This window comes from Myotis yumanensis, unplaced genomic scaffold (assembly GCF_028538775.1).
Source record: "Myotis yumanensis isolate MYYU_CA2020_CCGP unplaced genomic scaffold, mMyoYum1.0.hap1 SCAF_2, whole genome shotgun sequence".
NCBI classification, from domain to species: Eukaryota; Metazoa; Chordata; class Mammalia; order Chiroptera; family Vespertilionidae; genus Myotis; species Myotis yumanensis.
Window position 1 is genome coordinate 112,209,949 of NW_027223753.1, and position 20,770 is coordinate 112,230,718.

The following is a 20,770-nucleotide window of genomic DNA, read 5'->3' on the forward strand; positions in this document are numbered from 1 at the left end:
TAAATTCTAGAAAGTCTGCATTTTAGGGTTTATGAAGAAATTAAATATGTATAATATTTTTATTTTTGGATAAAAATTACATGTATGTAAGAATTAGGAGACTTCTAAATGACTTTATATAAATTAATACAAACATATAGTCACATTTTAAAATAAAAATATACATTTAATCATAAATATATTTATACTGGTGAATTTACAAGGCTTCATTACACATGAATTATAATTGTAGAAAATAATTTAGACATTAGTTCATTTGTGAGTGAGGAATGAGGGAAAATCATTCATCAAGCATTTATTGGGCACCTACCACATGCCACAGAGGGGTTATGGTTTTTACAATCTATATTATAAAAGGCCAATGGCTGTAATGCTGTAACGCTGTAATGACCAAACGACCAGTCATTAAGATGTACATTGAGCACCTCTTGGTCCTTCCCACCCCTTCACACTCCCCTCACCCCCCGCCCACGAGCAGCAGCTCTCATGGCAAGCAGGGCAGGGCGTGAGTTACTAGGGGTGGAGAGCTACAAGTGGCAAAGGGCTACTAGCAGCAGAGAGCTACGAGCTGTGGAGGGCGGGGCGCGAGCAATGAGTGGCAATGGGCAGGGCGGCCAGCTGAGGCAAGTGGAAGCGAGCTACTCGCACATGATTTCATGCACGCAGGGCCTCTTGTAAGTGAATAAAACCCCTGTATGGTTTCAAGGAACTTATGGTCTAGAAAGACCAATAAAAATAAATGCATGAATAAGTGCTTTAATGAAAACATAGATAAGGAACTATGGCAATCTGCAGGAACTTTAAGTAACTTTAGTTAGGAGATATTGTTTGAAGGGCAGGGAGGAGTCCTCAGTATGAGTTTTAAAAATGTCTTCACTTTTAGCAGGTGAAGCAGTGAGGAAAGATGATTCCAGATAGAAAGAAGAAAGGCAAAGTCAAAGGGATATGACTTAGCCTTCCTTACTCAGGGACTAATAAGCTAATTGTGCAGCAAGGCCAGAATGGTAGGGAGGGATGCAGGAATCTGGAGGGATCAGAAGGGTCTGATGTGTTGATGTCTGAGTCAAGAAATGGTGGAGTAATTTTTAGTGTGGTGAGTGCTGTAACTAGATTTGAAAGGAAGGAGTGTGGAGTTATATTGGAGCAGGATTAGAGTGGGGACAGGAGTTAGGAGGTTAAAGGAATTCAGAAAGAGATAATGGTGCCTAAAATAAGGCAATGGTATTGTAGACTTGGTGACTGATGTTACAGAATAGAGGAAAAGAGGGTCACTTAGAGAGGAGAGGGAGAGGTATTAGCCATCCAGAGGGAGATGAAGAGTTAAAAGAGTTGGAATTAGAAATGTTTGTGGAACATGCTAGGGTGGGTGTTCATTGGCCAGAGGAAGATATACGTCTGGAGTTGAGGAAAGGATGGAATTGGGAGACATCAGCACACAGAAGTGAAAGCTGTTGATTGCCCTATTGCTTTTTCTCTGCAGTTCTGTCTCAGGCAAACTCTCACCAAGGCATACCTGGACATAGGTCCCATGACTCACCTGTTTGCCATCCTTTCCAAGGCTTCCCTTTCTGCACACCAGGAGAGGCCCTACAAGACCGCTGTTGGTGTCTTTTTTCCCATATACTGAGGAGTAGTATAACCAGGTCAGGCAGTTGGGATCCTTGGAGGTAGGACCCACATCTCTTGGAACTTGCCAGGTATAGACAAATGTTGTGCCAGGATTTACATGTGAGGAGGCTGGAGGGATACCTAGGAAGGAATAACCATTTGTAAAATAGATCTATTATGCAAAGTACTCTAGTTTAGACTGTGAGATCTCTGAGAGCAAGAACTGTATCTTGCTCACCTTGCAGCGCCTTGGGTGACAATTGAAAGGGGCCAAAGGAATCACTTTGCCACAGTAAGTACACAGAGCTGTTAAGGTGTGAAAAGTGGGCTGCATAATAACTTTGTTGACATTATATTACAGTATGGCTTGCTTGGCCCTCCCTCAAGTTCTACTTACTTCCTCCGGGTGTTTTGTAGTACGAGCCCTCATTGTCTTTGCTGTAAAGCAGTCCATGAGGCTGAATGCTGAGCGGCAGAGGACCATTATTATAGAAAGTGACCTTGAGGGTATCTCCTACCTCTGCCTTAATGACAGGACCTAGAAACCAAAAGAATTAGTAGTTGCTCTGGTTTTCATAAACATAACTGTCAGGCTGCATTGCTTGGGTAACTGTCAGGTTGTGTTACTTGGGTAAGGGTCTGAGAACAAACTAAGGGTCTGAGAACAAACTAAGGGGATGATGCCTTGAGCCAGATGATCAGGATCTTAAAAAGTCACTTTGGATGAATATAATAAACTTATTGGATTTATAGGAAAAAAGAATGTAGTTTACAGTTGGGCGAATTGGATTATATTATTTTCATGAGGTTTTAAAATGACAGCTAAAATTAATAAAACTGTGAGTGGGTGAATATTATTTTGACTGCACAGAATTTGTGTAAATGGTACATACTTATTACCTTCCAAGCTATAAATAGAATTTTACCAAGGATTCCAAGATGATCTTCTCTTGCCTTCTGTGTTTGGAAGGAAGCATCTGTGTATTCACGATAAACTAGCTTTTGGTAAGTTCCTCCAATTCTTGTTGGGCCTTGTTCAAAATATATCTGAGATTTACTGTGCAGAGAAAGTAGATACACAAAGAACTTTTAAGTTTACAGTGATAATGTGAAAAGAAAGCAAGAATCTACACACAATTGTTTTAAAGTACTTGTTAATTTATTTCTAAAAGTAATTTATGCTCATTGTAAAAAATTTGGAAAATAAGGAAAAACATAACAAAAAAATTAAAATCTTCATAATGCTACTATCTATATAGAACCATTGTCAATATTTTCCATGGATATCTTTTCAGCCTTTTGTCTGTGCATGGCATATAAGTATCTCTGTTTACTTAGTAGTGTATCTACAAATTTTCTTTTGGGAAAAAAAGGCATATGTCTGATTTCAGGCAGGTAGTGATAAACATTAAAGTATGTGCAGAGATATGAGAATATTAAGGTGAGAGATTCCATTCTTATTTTTTTATTCTACTACAAAATTCGTGCAAGAGCCTTGGCCCCAGCCCCTGCCCGCTGCCGCCGTGGCCAGGGGCCTCTGCCACCTCTGCCTAGGCCCCCGCCTGGTGTGGCTTTGTCTAGAAGGAAGGACACCAGGTCTAATTAGCATATTACGCTTTTATTATTATAGATAATAAAATAAAATGGAGTCTGTTAGAAAAAATGGTCCCTAGCAATGAACTGGTGATTTGCAGTGTTAACACATCATAGTATTGCTAAGCCAGGAGAATCAAGCAAGTCAAAGGATCTATCAATCATCCTTAGTTTAGTCAATATAAAATGAGTGTAAGACCTAATTCTGAATCTAGGTTTTGCTCTAAGCCAGATACCCTTCTCACAATTAATACAAAATTTCCATTAAACAGATTGAATAATTTATTGATAACCTTAAAATGTAAGAAGAGAAAATATTCATTTGATATCACATTTTTAGTTTTCTCAATTTTTTTTGGTGTGAATTAGAAAAAAATAAATACTATGGAAATCATTATTTTTTGGTGGTTTTAGAACTTGATATTTTCTGACATATAACTTTAATTCAATAGACCAGAAGGATTAAAACTCCTGAAATCTTTAAGTTGGTAAATATATTTAACAATTGGACTATCAGAAAAACTTTTTATGCACTTTTAAATACTAATGCTGCAGTAATGTATTTCAGTCTTAGCTTTTGGTCATTAACATAGAAATTGGTAATATAGTCTTAAATATTATTGAGTAAAAATATTTACATAATATAATGTAAGGATGCTACAAGAAATGATTTAATTCTCTTCAGATCTTAGCAGGAAAGTATAAATTACACATGAGGAATGCTCTTGAATTTTTGTAAAATTGCTATTGATAACATTTTCCACTATGCTGTTAAATGTCTCATAATTATAAAACAAATCCATTTTAACACTCAGTGCTAGGAAACCTATGAACATTTTGTTCATCTTTGCACTGGCTGCCAAGACATTTAGAGAAAAATTTTGTGTGGCAATGATCCTTAGGTTCAAATTTTTCCAATTATTGATATAATTAATTTTCTACCTTGATTTTATCAGAATCTTTTTAGTATAAGATGCCTAAATCCTTTTAAGGAATAGTTGGGTTCTAAAAAGTTTCAATTATCTTTATTTAACCATAAATGCTTCAATCAGCAAATCATTACCATCCAGCTGCTGTTAAAGGTTTTTCAGTGAAGAAATCTATACCAGATGGAGCATAGTTCCATAATGTTTTTTCAGCAGCAATATAGTAATGTATAATACGGGTCCCATGTTCATCTGCTGAAGATTTTTGACAATTGCTTACATTGAAAAAAGCCTTCATACTCTCTGAAAAACATTAAATCCAAGTACAGAATGTTATTAAGACATGAAAACCTTTTTTAAAAAATATATATTTTATTGATTTTTTACAGAGAGGAATAGAGAGTTAGAAACATCAGTGAGAGAGAAACATCAATCAGCTTCCTCCTGCACACCTCCTACTGGGGATGTGCCTGCAACCAAGGTACATGCCCTTGGCCGGAATCGAACCTGGGACCTTTCAGTCCGTAGACCGATGCTCTATCCACTGAGCCAAACCGGTTAGGGCAAAAACCTTTTTTTTTTGAAGTCCATATATATTTTTAATTTTAGCCAACAACATTGCAACTTCCCCTTTCTCTGAGAAATTTTAGGTACTTTATTTATGGAATCTGTATAAAAGCCTAAAATGTATGAAACAAGTGCAGAAGCCAGGATATAAAGATTAATGTTAGAGGATTATATGTTACTGGAGAATAACCAGCATTGGACCAACTCAGAGATAAAGACAGTAACTGCCTACTGAAAAGAATTTGAGAGTCTATTTGACTCAAAATGTCTTTCCTTGTAGGTATAAATTGCTACCACTAGTCACTAATGAGTAAATTAGTTGATTAGGTTAACTGTTGGCAGCCAGGTGGAAAATCAAGGCAGGTACATTTTCATGAGGGCATCAATTCTGTATTTGATTTCAGAGTACCGTTGGTGGAAATGTAAATTAGTGTATACATTTTGAAGGCAATCTGGCAGCATTTGTTAAAATTAAAAACCCTTCCATTATATAATTTCATTTCTTGGTAGTTACCCAAGAGCAATATTTGCACATGCATAAAAATATACAAATAAAAGGTATTAACTACAATATTGTTAATAAATTAAAAAAGTAGAAGCAATGAAATGTCTATCAGTAAGGAAATCGTTAGATAAATTTGTATACATCCCAAATACGGAAAACTATATGACACTTTACAAGAATAAGTTAAATAGATGAAGAATGTCATAGAAAAGATTTCAAGACATATTGATGAGTGAAGAAAGCAAGAAGCAGAGTATTATATGCAGTATGATCTAATTATGTAAAAGAAGCACAAAACAGCTGTGGGTTTTTTTGCACATGTTCATACATGTGTGAAAATGCATAGTAAACAGGTTTGCAAGTATTCATACCCAATCGTTTACAGTGATTACTCTCTGGAGAGGGAACTGACTGAGATGGTGGTGAAAATAATATTCCTTTCTAATATCATCAGATTCAACCCTTCAATTACAATGGCTGTGTGTGGTTCTCCTTTTCCCCATGGCCCTGAGAGGAACACAACACTCAGGAAATCCTAATAAACACCTGGTGCATAGTTGTTTAAATAATTAATTGAAGTGTGATGCTAACCAAAGTATGAGACTTAGAAAGAAAAAGGTTTTGATCAGAGAAGTAAACCCCATTTTTGTACAGAGAAATAAAAATTAAATTCTTCAGTTCTAATAATAATCAGATTTTCTGATTGAAAAGTAAAACAAAACATTTACATGATTATATGTAGAGTTTGGTTATATTTAAGAATATAAAAGATCAATAACTTCGTAATTGACCAGCCTATTATTCAAAGGACAGTGTGATTGAAGAGATAATAAATGAAAATAAGGAAGTTTACTGAGTAATGGATTATAATTACAGTTGACCCTTGAATAACTCAGGTTTGAATTGTGCAGGTCAACTTATATGAAGATTTTTTCATTTTGTAAACAGACAACATAAACTTATGGTATTGATACATACAGTACAGGAGTGTAAATTATTTTCTCTTACAATTTTCTTAATAACATTTTCTTTTCTCTAGCTTACTTTATTGTAAGAATATAGAAGATAATACATATAACAAAATATTTGCTTATTGACTGTTTATGTTATCAGTAAAGCTGCAACAGTGGGCTCAGTAATTGAGTTTTGAGTGAGTCAAAAGTTATATGTAGATTTCTGGCAGCGAGGGCAGTCAGTGTTCCTAATCTCAACTTGTCAAAGGGTCAACTGCATTTGTTCCTACATAATTCTTGGCTCTGCCTCTTACAGGGTTTTGGGCAAGAGTTTAACCTCTTAGAACTTGTTTTCTCAATTGAAAAAACAACAACAAACAAATCTGTAATAATACTTGCTCTCTCCAGTGCTCAGGTTTTTGTAAAACTCACAGGTTAATGAACATGAAAGTTTTTTTTTTTTTTTTTGTAAAAACAACAATAAAAAATCCCCCTATATACCAAACAGTGTTTATTATCATAGAGTTAAAAGTACCAAAGGGGAGGAGAAAATGGCAGCTGTATAGGCAGAAGTGTTGGGGACCACATTCTGGGGCCAGGCCAGAAAAGCAACTAAATCGGAGAACAACCACCCTGAATTAACAAATTAGACACAGCCCAGGAGACAATATTCAATAAAGAAGAGCAGAGGATGCCTAAAGAATGCTGCTTGCCAGCGATAACCTGCATGGAACCACCACCGTGCCCTGGCACTGAGTGGTACAATACCTCCTGGCAGGTTCCCAAATGTCTGCAGGGAGCACTTGCCATAGTGACCTCCCCCACCAGGTCTTTACATCAGCCTGCTGGGACCTAGCATTCCAGGATCTGGCTACTGGAATGTAAGTAAGCCAGGGGGAACCCTGTGTACCACCTTTGCCCTGGGCCCCAGGACCTGCTGCCTGGTTGAACTGGAGCAACCCAGTGTGTGTCCCACTCTAGGCCACAGAAGAGTGTGGACTGTGTGACCCAGAGAAAATGGCACCTTCTCCACCCTGGCCCCCAGGACAGCATTGCTGGGGCAACCTGGAGAAAGATACAGCAAAAATGGGAAGACAAAGAACCCATAAAGGAAAGAAAAGGAGAAATCACCAGAAAAGGAACAAAATGAAGTGGAGGCAAGCAATATGTCAGAGAAAAAATTCAGAGTAAGGGCTATGAAGTTCCTAAACTGGCTGGATAAAAAAAACCCCACAAACATATGTAAGAATCAAGCGGAAATAAAAAATGACATAACTGCACTAAAAAACACAATGGGAGGTTTCAACAGTAGACAAGAAGAAGTGGAGGACCAAATCAACAAGCAAGAACACAGGGAAGTAAAACATACCCAATCTGAACAAAAATTGGAAAAAAAAATTAAAAAGCAGGAGAAGCATTTAAGGGAGCTTTGGGCAACATGAAACAAAGCATTATCCACATAACAGGGGTGCCAGAAGGTCAATAAGAGGAGCAAGGATTAGAAAAACTATTTGAATAAATAATGACAGAAAACTTCCCCGACTTGGGGAAGAAAAAAGTCACACAAGCACAGATAGTCCCAAACAAAATGAACATAAAAAGACCCACACCAATTTGCTTCATAATTACAAAGGCAAACGTTAATGACAAAGAAAGAATCTTAAGGGCTGCAAGAGAGAGACAGAAAGTTACCTACAAGGGATCTCCCATTAGACTATCAAATGATTTCTCAACAGAAACACATCAGGTCAGAAGGGAATGGGATGATGTATACAAAGTGATGCAAAACAAGGGACTGAATCCAAGAATACTCTATCCAACAAGATGAAATCTGGAGCTTCACAGTCATAAAAAGGCTAAGGGAGTTTATTACCACCAAACCAGCAATGCAAGAAATGCTAAAGGGACTTTTGTAAAAAGAAGAAATATAAAAGGAGGAAGGAACACAGGCATAAAGAATAAAAATGGCAAAAAAAGTACCTATCAATAATAACCTTAAACATAAAGGGATTAAATGCTCCAATCAAAAGACATAGGGTTGCTGACTGGATAAGAAAACATGACCCATATATTTGCTATCTATGAGAGACCCACTTCAGAACAAAGGACTCACACAGACTGAAAGTGAAGGGATGGAAATAGAAATTTCAGGCAAACAGAAGTGAAAAAAAAGCTGGGATAGCAATACTTATATCTGACAAAATAGACCTCAAAGTGAAGGCCATAACAAGAGATAAGGAGGGCTACTTCCTAATACTAAAGGGATCAATACAACAGGAAGATATAACTCTGGTAAACATATGTGCAACGAATACAGGAGCACCCAAATACATAAAAAAATCTTCTGGAAGATCAAGGGAGAGATTGACAGCAAAACAATCATAGCAGGGGACTTTAAGACCCCATTGACATCACTTGATACATTCTCTAGACAAAATATTAACAAAGAAACAGCAATCCTACACGACTCACTAAATCAGATGGAAGTAATTGACATCTTCAGAATATCTCACCCAAAAGCAATGGATTATACATTCTTCTAGACTATGTCTGGAACATTTTCAAAGATAGACCACATGTTAAGACACAAACTAAGTCTCTACAAGTTCAAGAAGTTTGAAATCATATCAAGCATCTTCTCAGATCACAATGGCATGAAATTACAAATCAACTACAATAAAAACAATACAAAAATTAAACACATGTAGGCTAACTAGCATGGTATTAAACAATGATTGGGTTACCAAAGAGATCAAAAAAGAAATTAAAAACATCCTGGAAACAAGTGACAATGACAATATACCAATCCAAAATCTATGGGACACAGTGAAAGCATTCCTGAGAGGGAAGTTCATAGCTCTACAGGCCTACTTAAAAAAAAAAAAAAAGCTGGTAATAAATTATCTAAACCTACAACTTAAAGTATTAGAAAGAGAGCAACAAAAAAAATCCCAGAGTAAGCAGAAGGAGGAGATAATAAAGACCAGAGTAAAAATAAATATTATAGAGACCAAAAAAATAAAAAATAAAAAACAATACAAAAGATGAATAAAACCAAGAGCTTAGTTCTTTGAAAGGATAAACAAGATTGATGAACCTCTAGCCAGGCTCACCAAGAAACAAAGAGAGAGGACTCAAATAAATAAAATTAGAAATGAAAGAGGCAAAGTAACAACTGACCCTACAGACATACAGAGGATTGTAAAAAAAATACTATGAACTCTACTCCAACAAACTGGACAACATAGACAAAATGGACATATTCCTAGAAAAATACAATTTTCCAAAACTCAAACAGGAAGAATAACAAACCTGAATAGCCGATAACTGCTGATGAAATTGAAGCAGTAATAAAAAAAACTTTTAGCAAACAAAAGCCCTAGTGCAGACAGCTTTACACAGGAGTTTTACCAAACATTCAAAGAAGAACGAAAACCTATCCTCCTCAGACTATTCCAAAAAATTTAAGAGGCAGGCACCTTTTCAAGCTCTTTCTATGAAGCCAGCATTATCCTAATCCCAAAACCAGATAAAGACACTACAAAGAAAGAGAATTACTAGCCAATATCCCTGATGAATATAGATGCTAAAATACTCAACAAAATTCTAGCAAATCAGACCCAGCATTACATTAGAAAGATCATACACCATGACCAAGTGGGATTTATTCCAGGGATGCAAGACTGGTACAATATCCACAAATCAATAAACGTGATACATCACATAAACAAACTGAGATACAAAAATCACATAATCAGATCAATTGATGCAGAAAAAGCATTTGATAAAATTCATCACCTTTTCTTGATAAAACCTCTCAACAAAGTGGGAATAGAGGGATCATACCTCAACATAATAAAAAACTTATATGACAAACTTACAGCCAATATCATACTCAATGGGCAAAAACTAAAACCATTTCCCCTAAGAACAGGAATAAGACAGGAAACCCACTTTCACCACTCCTGTTCGACATAGTACTGGAAGTGCTAGCCATAGCAATCAGACAAGAAGAAATAAAAGGCATCCAAATTGGGAAAGAAGAAGTAAAACTGTCATTGTTCACAGATGACCTGATATTGTACATAAAAAATCCTAAAGACTTCATTAAAAATCTACTATACTTAACAAATGAATTTGGTAATGTAGCAGGATACAAAATTAACACCCAGAAATCTATGGCCTTCCTATACACCAATAATGAACTCACAGTAAGAGAAACTAAAAGAAACAATCCTATTTACCATTGCAACAAAAAAATTAAGATACCTAGAAATAAACTTAACTAAGGAGGTAAAAGACCCGTACTCGGAAAACTACAGGATGTTGAGAAAAGAGATAGAGAAAGACATAAAAAAATGGAAGAATATACTGTATTCATGGATTTGTAGAATCAACATCATTAAAGTGTTCATACTACTCAAAGCAATCTATATATTTAATCCAATCCCCATTAAAATACCACTGGTATATTTCACAGACCTACAACAAACTCTCCAAAAATTCATATGGAATTAAAAATGACCCTGAATAGCCACAGCAATCTTGAGAAATAAGAACAAAGTTGGAGGGATCACAATACCAGCTATCAAGCTATATTACAAAGTCACTGTTCTCAAAACTGCCTGGTATTGGCAAATGAACATACAGACCAATGGAACAGAACAGAGAACCCAGAAATTGACCCAAGCCATTATACTCAAAGGAGGCAAGAGCATACAATGGAGTCAAGACAGTCTCTTTAATAAATGGTGTTGGGAAAATTGGACAGATACATGCAAAAAAATGAAACTGGACCACCAACTTACACCATACACAAAAATAAACTCAAAATGGATAAAGGACTTAAACATGACAAGAAACCATAAAAATCTTACAAGAAGCTATAGGCAGCAAAATAGCAGACAATTGTCATACCAATATCTTTACCAACACAACTTCTATGGCAATAGAAACTAAGGAGAAAATAAACAAATGGGACTACATCAAAATAAAATGCTTCTGCACAGCAAAAGAAACTATCAAGAAAACATCAAGAGAGCCCACTACTTGGGAGAACATATCTACACTAATAAAAGACAAAGATGCTAAGTGACCGTACCTTCGCTACACCCTAAGCCACACCCACCAGCCAATCAGAGCAACTATATGCAAATTAACCCAACCAAGATGGCGACCGGCAGCCACAGAGCTGGAGCAAGCAGGAGGCTTGGTTGCCCGGGTGATGGAGGAAGCCAAGCTTCCCTCGAGCCCTGAGCCGGCTGTGGCCTCCGCTCATGGAAACAAAGTTTCAATTATAGAAGACAAATAAATCCCAAATACCTGCTTCCAGCCAGCCTCCACTGGGAGCTTGGGTGGCTGGGGGTTGTGGCCAGCCTGCAAATAGCCATCAGCCCCTTACCCAGGCTGGCCACATCCTCATGGGGTGAGAGTCCCTGCTGGGGGGCTTAGCCAGCCTGAAAATGGCCCTCAGCCCCTCACCCAGACTGGCCAGGCACCACAGCATGACCCCCCACCTTGAAGGGGCTGTGGCCAGCCTGCAAACAGCCATCAGCCCCTCACCCAAGCTGGCCAGGCACTCCTATATAATAACAGGGTAACATGCAAATTGACCCTAACAGCAGAACAACTGGGAATGACTGGCCACTATGACACACACTGACCACCAGGGGGCAGACACTCAAATCAGGAGCTGCCCCATGGTGCTCAATGCAGGAGCTGTCCCCTGGTGGTCAGTGCGCTCTCACAGGGGGAGCTCTGCTCAGCCACAATCCAGGTTGATGGCTGCCAGTTCAGCGGTGGTGGTGGGAGCCTCTCCCACCTCCTCAGCAGCACTAAGGATGTCCGACTTCAGCTTAGGCCTGCTCCCTGTTGGCAAGTCAACATCCCCCCGAGGGCTCCCGGGATGCCAGAGGGATGTCTGACTGCCAGCTTGGGCCCGATCCCCCAGGGAGCGGGCCTAAGCCAGCAGATGCTCATCCCCCAAGGGGTCCCAGACTGTGAGAGGGCACTGGCTGGGCTGAGGGACCCCCCCCCCTGAGTGCACAAATTTTTGTGCACTGGGCCTCTAGTTTACTAATATTATATCTGATAAGGGTTTAATCTCCAAAATTTATAGGGAACTCATACAACCTAACAAAAGGAAGATAAACAATCCAATAAAAAATGGGCAATGAACCTAAATAGATACATTTCAAAAGTGGATATAGAGAAGGCCAAGAGACATATGAAAACATGCTCAAAGTCACTAATCATCAGATAGTTGCAAATCAACATGACAATCAGGTACCATCTCACACTTGTGAGAATGGCTATCATCAACAAATCAACAAATGACAAGTGCTGGCGAGGAAAAAGAACCCTGGTGCACTGCTTGTGGGAATGCAGACTGGTGTAGCCACTGTGGAAAACAGTATAAAGTTTCCTCAAAATATTAAAAATGGATCTCCCATTTGACCCAGTAATCCCACTCCTAGGAATATATCTCAGGAAATAAGAAACACCAATCAGAAAGGACCTATGCACCCCCATGTTGATAGCAGCACAATTTACAATAGTTAAGATTTGCATACAGCCTAAGTGCTTATCAGCTGATGAGTGGATTCAAAAACTGTGGTACACCTACCCAATGGAATACTATGCTGCGGTAAAAAAGAAGGAAATTTTACCATTTGCAACAGCATGGATGGACCTTGAGAGCATTATGCTAAGCAAAATTACCCAGTTGGAGATAGATAAATATCACATGATCTCACTCATATGTGGGATATAATGATCAACATAATTTGATGAACAAAAATAGAGCCAGAGACAAATGGCAGTGGATGTGGGGGGTTGGGGTGGTTAGAAAGCAACCAAAGGACTTGTATGTATTCATATTAGCATAACCAATGTACACAGACACTGGGGCAATGGGGGCTTCCCGGGGTGGGAATGGCTGGAGGGGAGGAGTGTTAATCAGGGGAAAAGGAGAGATATGTAAAACTTTAGACAATAAAAAAAAATTCAGAGACACAGAAACATCAAACAGACTATTAAACCTCAGAAGGAAGGTAGGGGTGGGTGGAAAATGGGGGATGGGAGGGGTAAGAGATCAACCAAAGACTTATATGTATGCATATAAGTATAACAATGGGCACAGAGTGTAGGGGGGGGATGAAGGCATGTGGTGGTGGGGGGCTTGGGAGGGCAGCAGTGCTAGGTAGAGGTCAATGCGGGAAAAAGGGGACATATGTAATACTTTCAACAATAAAGGATTTAAATTTAAAAATAAGTGCCAGAGACCTGGTTTCTAGGCCTGACCTCATCACTGACTTTCTAAATCCTATCACCTCGCTAGATTTATTTCTCCATTTGGCATATGAGGTATTAGTAATGGGTTGTAACCTTCAAATTCCTCTGACCCTGTATTATGTAAAAGAAATAAATCCATACCATATATCGGGCAGCCCAGTATCCACTCTCCAGGGCCCTTTGCCACCATGAAGGCATCTTCCAATGAAGCAGGGAAGACCGTAATGGTGTCCTTCCTGTGATTTCGAGATAGCAGAGTTTGTCCATGGAGATAGATGGGGTGTATATCGAACAGGTCACCCATGCCAATAAAATACCACTTGACCCTGTCCTCTGCACACATGGTGAGATTGGGTAGATTTCCATACATGTATCCATTAATTGCTGAAAACAAATGTAAATTAACCTATGAAGCATGATAGACAAGGGCCATATGATATAAATTCTATGCATTTCCTCATTACAGAAACCCAGCAGTGTCAACATTGTCCTTATACATAATCTATGACAAGAGTTGATTTGTGTTTCACAAAAAAGAGGCCATAAACATTGTGTATGATTACAGGTGGTAGTAGCACAAGGATTTAGAGCAGCAGTTCTCAACCTGTGGGTCTTGACCCCTTTGGCTGTCAAACGACTCTTTCACAGGGGTCGCCTAAGACCATCCTGCATAACAGATATTTACATTATGGTTCATAACAGTAGCAATATTACAGTTATGAAGTAGCAAAGAAAATAATTTTATGGTTGGGTCACAACATGAGGAACTGTATTTAAAGGGCCAGAAGTTTGAGAACCATTGATTTAGAGGCAAGAGGAGGAAAGGTAAACCAAAAGGCAGGAAGCAGTGAAATAAAAAGAATAGAATTAAGCAAAGTCTGTGAGGAAGAGAGAAAGACAAAGGTGACAGATAATAGGAGCATCTTTTCTGAAAAAGTCTGTGTACAAATACATTTTCATAACATACCTGGTCAGTTATGTCTTTGCTCTTCCATAATATATTATTACCTTAAAACGACACCTTATCTATGATTTTACCATCAATTCTTTATCACTACTAGACTTTAGAAAACAAATGCATCTATCTAACTTCACTTGCTAGGAAACTTTGGAAAGTAGCAGGATTTACTAGATGCCTTGCATATCAACCAGCAGAGCCTGAGTGAAAAACTGAAACATATAAATTCAAGCAAACAAACAACAAAGAAAATTCACTAAATAGAATCACAGAAGTTAGACTTATCCTATATAATAAAAGCCTAATATGCTAAGTGTCCAGTCATCCATTCAACCAATCAAAGCATAATATGCTAATGATATGATAAGGCTGCTCCACCACTTGCTATGACTTGCACTGACCACCAGGGGGCAGATGCTCTGACTGGTAGGTTAGCTTGCTGCTGGGGTCCGGCTGATCAGGACTGAGTGAGATGGGCCAGACATGCCCTGGAGCCCTCCTGTGGTCCCTCCCCAGCTGGCCAACTTCCCATGTCCCTCCCCGGTCCTGATCATGCACTGGTGGGGTCCCTCAGCCTGGATTGTGCCCTCTCACAATCTGGGACCCCTTGGGGGATGTTGGAGAGCTGGTTTCTGCCTGATCCCGCAGGCCAGGCCAAGGGACCCCACTGGTGCATGAATTCGTGCACCAGGCCTCTAGTAGTATATTATAAATGAGAAAGTTTTTTTTTTTAATCTTACAGGCCATAGTATTGCTGTCTTCGAAGCTTCGATCAGTAGCATTAACTTGGCCAGATTCAGTATATGTATTAATATTGTCATCGATATACCAACTCTTGTTTTCATTAGTTTGAGAGAACATCAGAACATAAAACTTGTCGATATATTTTTCAGTGTCTCCATCCAGTGTGCCTGAAACAAATAAACATCAACAAAAACCAGCAAACTTTCTCTTTGAATAATTACTTTTGCTATAAAATAAGTTGATGATTCTATTTATTTATTTATTGAATTTTATTGTTGAGAGTATTACAGAGTTCCTCCTTTTCCCCCCATTAACCTCTTCCAGCATGCTCCCATCCCCCCACCAGGCCCTCACCACCCTATTGTCTGTGTCCATGGGTTTGATGGTTCTAATGGATTCAACTTAAAATATAAAAGTAAAATCTTGCACCCTCACAGACAGAACCCTAAGGAACCACGCATGCAAGGAACAGGCAGCTAGCCTCTCATCTCATTTCCTCCCACCCTGTTGATTCAACACTTCTCGGTAGGAGAAAGGTGGCTGCAGCACTTTTGGGTGAGGAAGGCTAAAGTGAAGTTTAATGGGTTGGACTATCATCTACTGATCAAACTGGATTACTGGACTTGAACCCAGGCATTGTACTCAAGACAGCCATCTAGTGCTTAGCGTTCAAGATGGCAACTTTATTTTTTTATAAGAGAATCAAGATTAAGGCAGGAAAAAAGAGCTCATTTGATAGCAAAATTTCACATATTCTGGTTGACTCAATTGTTGCATGAAATTTAAAATATCTGTTACCTCTTTTACAAGTCAGAATTGGTCCAATAAGTCCTGAAGCCACATCTCTGGAAGTGTCTACATGGGAGTGGTATATCCTTGTTACGCAGTTACTGTCACTGGGGCCAGGCCCCTGCCTTTCCTGTACAAACCACCTGTAAGTATACCGGCTCCCTGGCTCCAAATGGTCATCCTCCTTTTGCAAGCCGGTAGTATTATCAGGATAGAGAGCACCTGGGAAACATAATCTGCATTGTGGTCACAGTAACCATTAGACAACATGAATGTGACTCATGGTTTTTCCATTAAGCCATGAATGTTGGCTAATTTGTATTTTCAGAGTAAAGTGCGCATTTCTCTCCTCTCTCCTGACTCCTCTTTCCCCAGGTCCCATTTAGCTGGGTTTCATCTAAATGCCCAGCTTGGCCACTTTCTAGACCAAATTGTAATGAGGCAGGCAGTATATTATCAGACTTTCATCACTTTTATTGATGGATTCCATAAATATTTAATGTTCACCTACTATGTTAATAGATATTGGATACAGAGATCAAGGCTCTTGTGTTGCCCTCCACATTTTCTTCACTACAAATAAGACTTTGGACCCATGACATCAAGAGGCATCCGTGTGACCTCCAAGAAGACCCCTGGGATCCAAAAGTAGCCCTCTGCGGAGCTTACTTTAATTACCCTGAACCAGGGGTCCTTAAACTTTTTAAACAGGGGGCCAGTTCACTGTCCCTCAGACCATTGGAGGGTCGGACTATAGTTTTAAAAAAAACTATGAACAAATTCCTATGCACACTGCACATATCTTATTTTGAAGTAAAAAAAACAAAACGGGAACAAATACAATATTTGTATTTGCATGTGGCCCACGGGCCGTAGTTTGAGGACCCCTGCTGAACTATTACTTCAGTTCTGAATTTGGGACCTTGCTTTCCTCTCCTTAAATTTCACTTCAGATCTCCACCTCTTGAGTCTAGAATCCTGATAACTATGCATAAAGCTTCTTCATTAAATAGAATACTTTGATGCATGGCAAACTTTTCATTCTTTACCCATCTTTTGGAACTCTCGCACTCCATTTGAACACAAAACGCTATTTATTGATTTTCTCTTCCCCTTTCCCCCAATGCCATCAGACAGATGTGTAAGAGGGAAGATACTGTCTAGAAGTCAGTGATTTCTCTTGACACTGATGTTTTCCAAGAGGCTAATCCTCATTCACTAGGAAATGAAATACGATGGGGCAGAACAGTATTTCTGCCAACAAACATTTAGCTCATGAGTGGCTCCTACAAAAAATGTCCTTTGGGTCAGTAAAAAGTGTGTTTTCTTTCCCAGAAATTGAACAAGAGTTGTCACTCATTCAAGATTTAAATGAGGAAGGAGACTTGACTCTGGGTGAGAACACAAAATATAGATGATGGACGTATTACACTTGAAACCATATAATTTTGTTAACCAATGTCACACCAATAAATTCAATAAAATTTTTAAAATGCACATGGCAACAAATAAAAAAGATTTAAATGAAAAAGTTAAAAAAGAACTGTTTTGAATATAAATATTAAAAACATCAGGAGTAATAAGAGTATGCAAACATCTCAAACTACTCCTAGTTCATAATGATACCCAGTTAATAATTACCTTATTTTTCCTCAAGTGTTGGGCTCATTCTCTCTATGAGCAAAAACTCCAGCATATAAGGAAAGAGAATCCACTTACCTTCATTTTCTTTAGTGTAGGTTAATCCATGAGGATGGAAACTATACATTCTTGAAGCAAAATTTTTTACATGTACATAAACATTGTCTCCAGTCTCTGCTTTAATTATCGGACCTAAAAATCCCAGCCATGATGGTTTTTTAATAATCTTTTGAAATGTACCATCAGTATACTGAAAATACAAAGCCTTTTTATAAACACGTCCTATTCTATCTGGGCCACGTTGTAGATATATCTGGGACTCTCTGTAAAAAAGAAACAAACAAAAAAGAGAGAATGTTAACAAATTTTGACTAGAAAAAAAAAAGATGAATCAAGTGAAACTAGAAGAAAGAATCTTTACAATCTAATTTTGATAGAGAAAACAGACACCAGAGAAAATATGAAGGGCATAAAAAAAGGTGTTGCAGCCAAGGAGAATATTGGAATGTCTGGTGAAGAGACCAAATGCAAAGGTAGCAAGTAATACATGTGGGGTTTGGTTTAAAATGTATGCATGCATATGAGCAAAACCAATGGACACAGAGAGTAAGGGGGTGAGGGCTTGTGCTTGGGAGAGGGGGTGGTGGGAGAGAGGTCAATGGGGGAAAAAGGGAGACTCATGTAATACTTTAAACAAGAAAGAATAATAAAAAAAAGACCAAATTCTTTGTACTGAACTACAAAAGAGCTTCTCACCTTACTTTGAGGTTACTTTAGCTCACAAGCACTTAGGATCATTTACATATTTAAATACATTTGTGATTTGTTAGTAGAATTGGGGTATTTTGGCAACAAACAGTAAATCCATATTCCACAACTAACCTCTAGATGACCCCCTTCCTATTATCTGAAGAGAGAAGTCAAGAAGATAGCTGCAATTTTACAGTCTCTGGCATACACTCAATATTAGAAAGAAGACTGGTTTTACATCTTGAGCACTACTTGAACAAAGCAGCTGATAAAAACAGAATAAGACATGTTCCCAAAGTAATGTGACACGAGGGCAAGAGTGGCAATAATCCCTGGAAGGAGCGATGTCTGATTTATATTAATATCTGTCTTCTATGCCATCTTATACTAAAAACAGAAAGGAAGTGGTTCTAATAGTGGTTCAAATGTGCCCTTAAAGGGTCAATCATGGGAAATTCTTCATCAGCATTTTATCAATGAGTAACAGAAACTTTTGCTTCTGATAGTAGCTTTTTCAACACAAAGGTATTACTTACTCATCTTCTGATATAGGCCTCCCATTCAGCATATTTTTACCAGTCGGAGCATAGTTCCACATAGTTTCTTTAATTGCTATATAGTAGTGCCTATCTTTTGCCCAACCTAGAGAACTAATAAAAACCAGAAAGGTCAGTGGTAAAAGGAACTTCATTTTTAAACCCTGAGCCTGGAGAGACTAACTGAATGATGCTTGCCTTCCTTTTATAATCCAGACTTTCTTTCTTATTGGTACCATTTACATAACTTAAGGTTGCATAAGAGCTCATCATGTGCTTCATCTACATATCTGTCAATTCCATTCCAAGTACATTTAATTTTCATTAGTCACACAGGTGAAATGCTGCACAATCCATAGAGAATACTGGGTTTTTGGCTAGGTGTACACTGCCAGTTTAGAGCATTTTAAATTACTGGGTAGATTGGCTATCCAAATCATCCATCATCCCCTGACAATTATTATCTATTTCTAGATTGTAGGAATTATCTCCAGTTCAGTCTCCAGCCTTCATTTTCTTACTGTTCATAGCTCTCATTCTCAAATTCTTCTTTAATTGTTAAAACTTATTACCCAAATGATATTTTAAATTCCTTGTCATTTATGACTTTCTTTAAGTTATTTTCAAATTTTTTGATGTCTAAAACTATCCATAATCTAGTCCTCAATCTGATATTCCAAGTTTGTCTCCATAGCTCACTTACAGGATCCCTTCCCTTTGGGAAGTTGTCTTACTAATGACGCAGCCTGGAGTGGGAGAGAATACAAGAGCACTGGTTTCAATCCAACTCTGCCTCTCACCAGCTATGACCTGTGTGTGATTGTGGAACTCAATTTCTCTCTTTTTTTTAAAAAATATATTTTTATTGATTTTAGAGAGGAAGGGAGAGGGAGAGGGAGATAGAAACATCAATGAGGACAGAGAATCATTGATTGGCCACCTCCTGCACACCCCCTACTGGGGATCGAGCCTGCAACCCTGGGCATGTGCCCTTAACTGGAATCGAACCCGGGACCCTTTGGTCTGCAGGCCGATGCTCTATCCACTGAGCCAAACCAGCTAGGGCTCAAATTCTCAATTTATAAAGTGATAATAATATTACCCACTTAGGAAGCTGTGAAAATTAAATGAGACAACACATGTTTAGAGGTGCTTGGAGACACATAAGGAGCCTGGTACACAGCCAGGATTTCACAAGTGCTACATAGCCCCTGCCCCCCATTGTTAGAGTGGGCTTTGTGACACTCTGCAAGTTTTGACATCTGTGGAGTTAGCAACTGTTGTTTATAAAAACAACCCATATAGCCTCATTATTTGTGAGTTTTTTACATTGGTGAATCCTTTGGTGATTTAAAGAAGAAGCTGGGTAAATAGCCTGCTGCTTTGGCAAATTTTAATGTCACCAGCAGATGTTGGAAGGAATTCAGAACAGTTAGCCCCGGAGGGATGCGGATGTGTGGAGAAACTGCCCGCTGGAGAACTAAGAGGAAGAGATTCATACCCCTGCACCCTTGGGAAATAGCTGAAATGGTTGGAGAGAAGGCCAGGTAAGTCATGATGGATCTCATGAGAGAGGGGTTAGAGATGGATTCTCTGACCTTAAGAAGGAGATCGAACTAGGTTGGACTAGATTGAAAGCTACAGTCTCACAGATTTCACTCTGTATATGGAAGAACCATCCCTGTCACTGTGGCCTAGACCAGCCGTTGTAAAAGGATCTACTCATTAGGCAGGGGGTCAGGATTCCTTAAATGGGCTTTAAATGTCCCTTTACCCAGGAATTCTATGACTTCCTTCCTCATTCTCCCAGGAACATTAATTTTACTCTGGAATGTGAATAACATAAGACTCATTCAGCTGGCATTTTTTCCCTTAATAAATATCCCAATAAGTACAAAGAAGTCTAC

At 38.6% G+C, this 20,770-nt stretch overlaps 1 protein-coding gene across 1 annotated transcript in view; it reads right to left on the bottom strand.

The window, feature by feature from the left end:
* LOC139003735 (ceruloplasmin-like) overlaps positions 1 to 19,026 on the bottom strand; it is a 48,499-nt gene extending 29,473 nt beyond the window's left edge. The window contains exons 1-9 of the mRNA XM_070405949.1: positions 18,864 to 19,026; positions 17,656 to 17,900; positions 15,946 to 16,158; positions 15,144 to 15,314; positions 13,587 to 13,829; positions 4,265 to 4,430; positions 2,535 to 2,665; positions 2,006 to 2,146; positions 1,538 to 1,749 (exon numbers count right to left, since the gene is read on the bottom strand). Of these exons, the coding sequence (XP_070262050.1) occupies positions 1,538 to 1,749; positions 2,006 to 2,146; positions 2,535 to 2,665; positions 4,265 to 4,430; positions 13,587 to 13,829; positions 15,144 to 15,314; positions 15,946 to 16,158; positions 17,656 to 17,900; positions 18,864 to 19,018 (1,677 nt within the window). The 5' untranslated portion in view covers positions 19,019 to 19,026. The remainder of the gene's footprint in view (positions 1 to 1,537; positions 1,750 to 2,005; positions 2,147 to 2,534; positions 2,666 to 4,264; positions 4,431 to 13,586; positions 13,830 to 15,143; positions 15,315 to 15,945; positions 16,159 to 17,655; positions 17,901 to 18,863) is intronic.
* Positions 19,027 to 20,770: the final 1,744 nt, after the last annotated feature.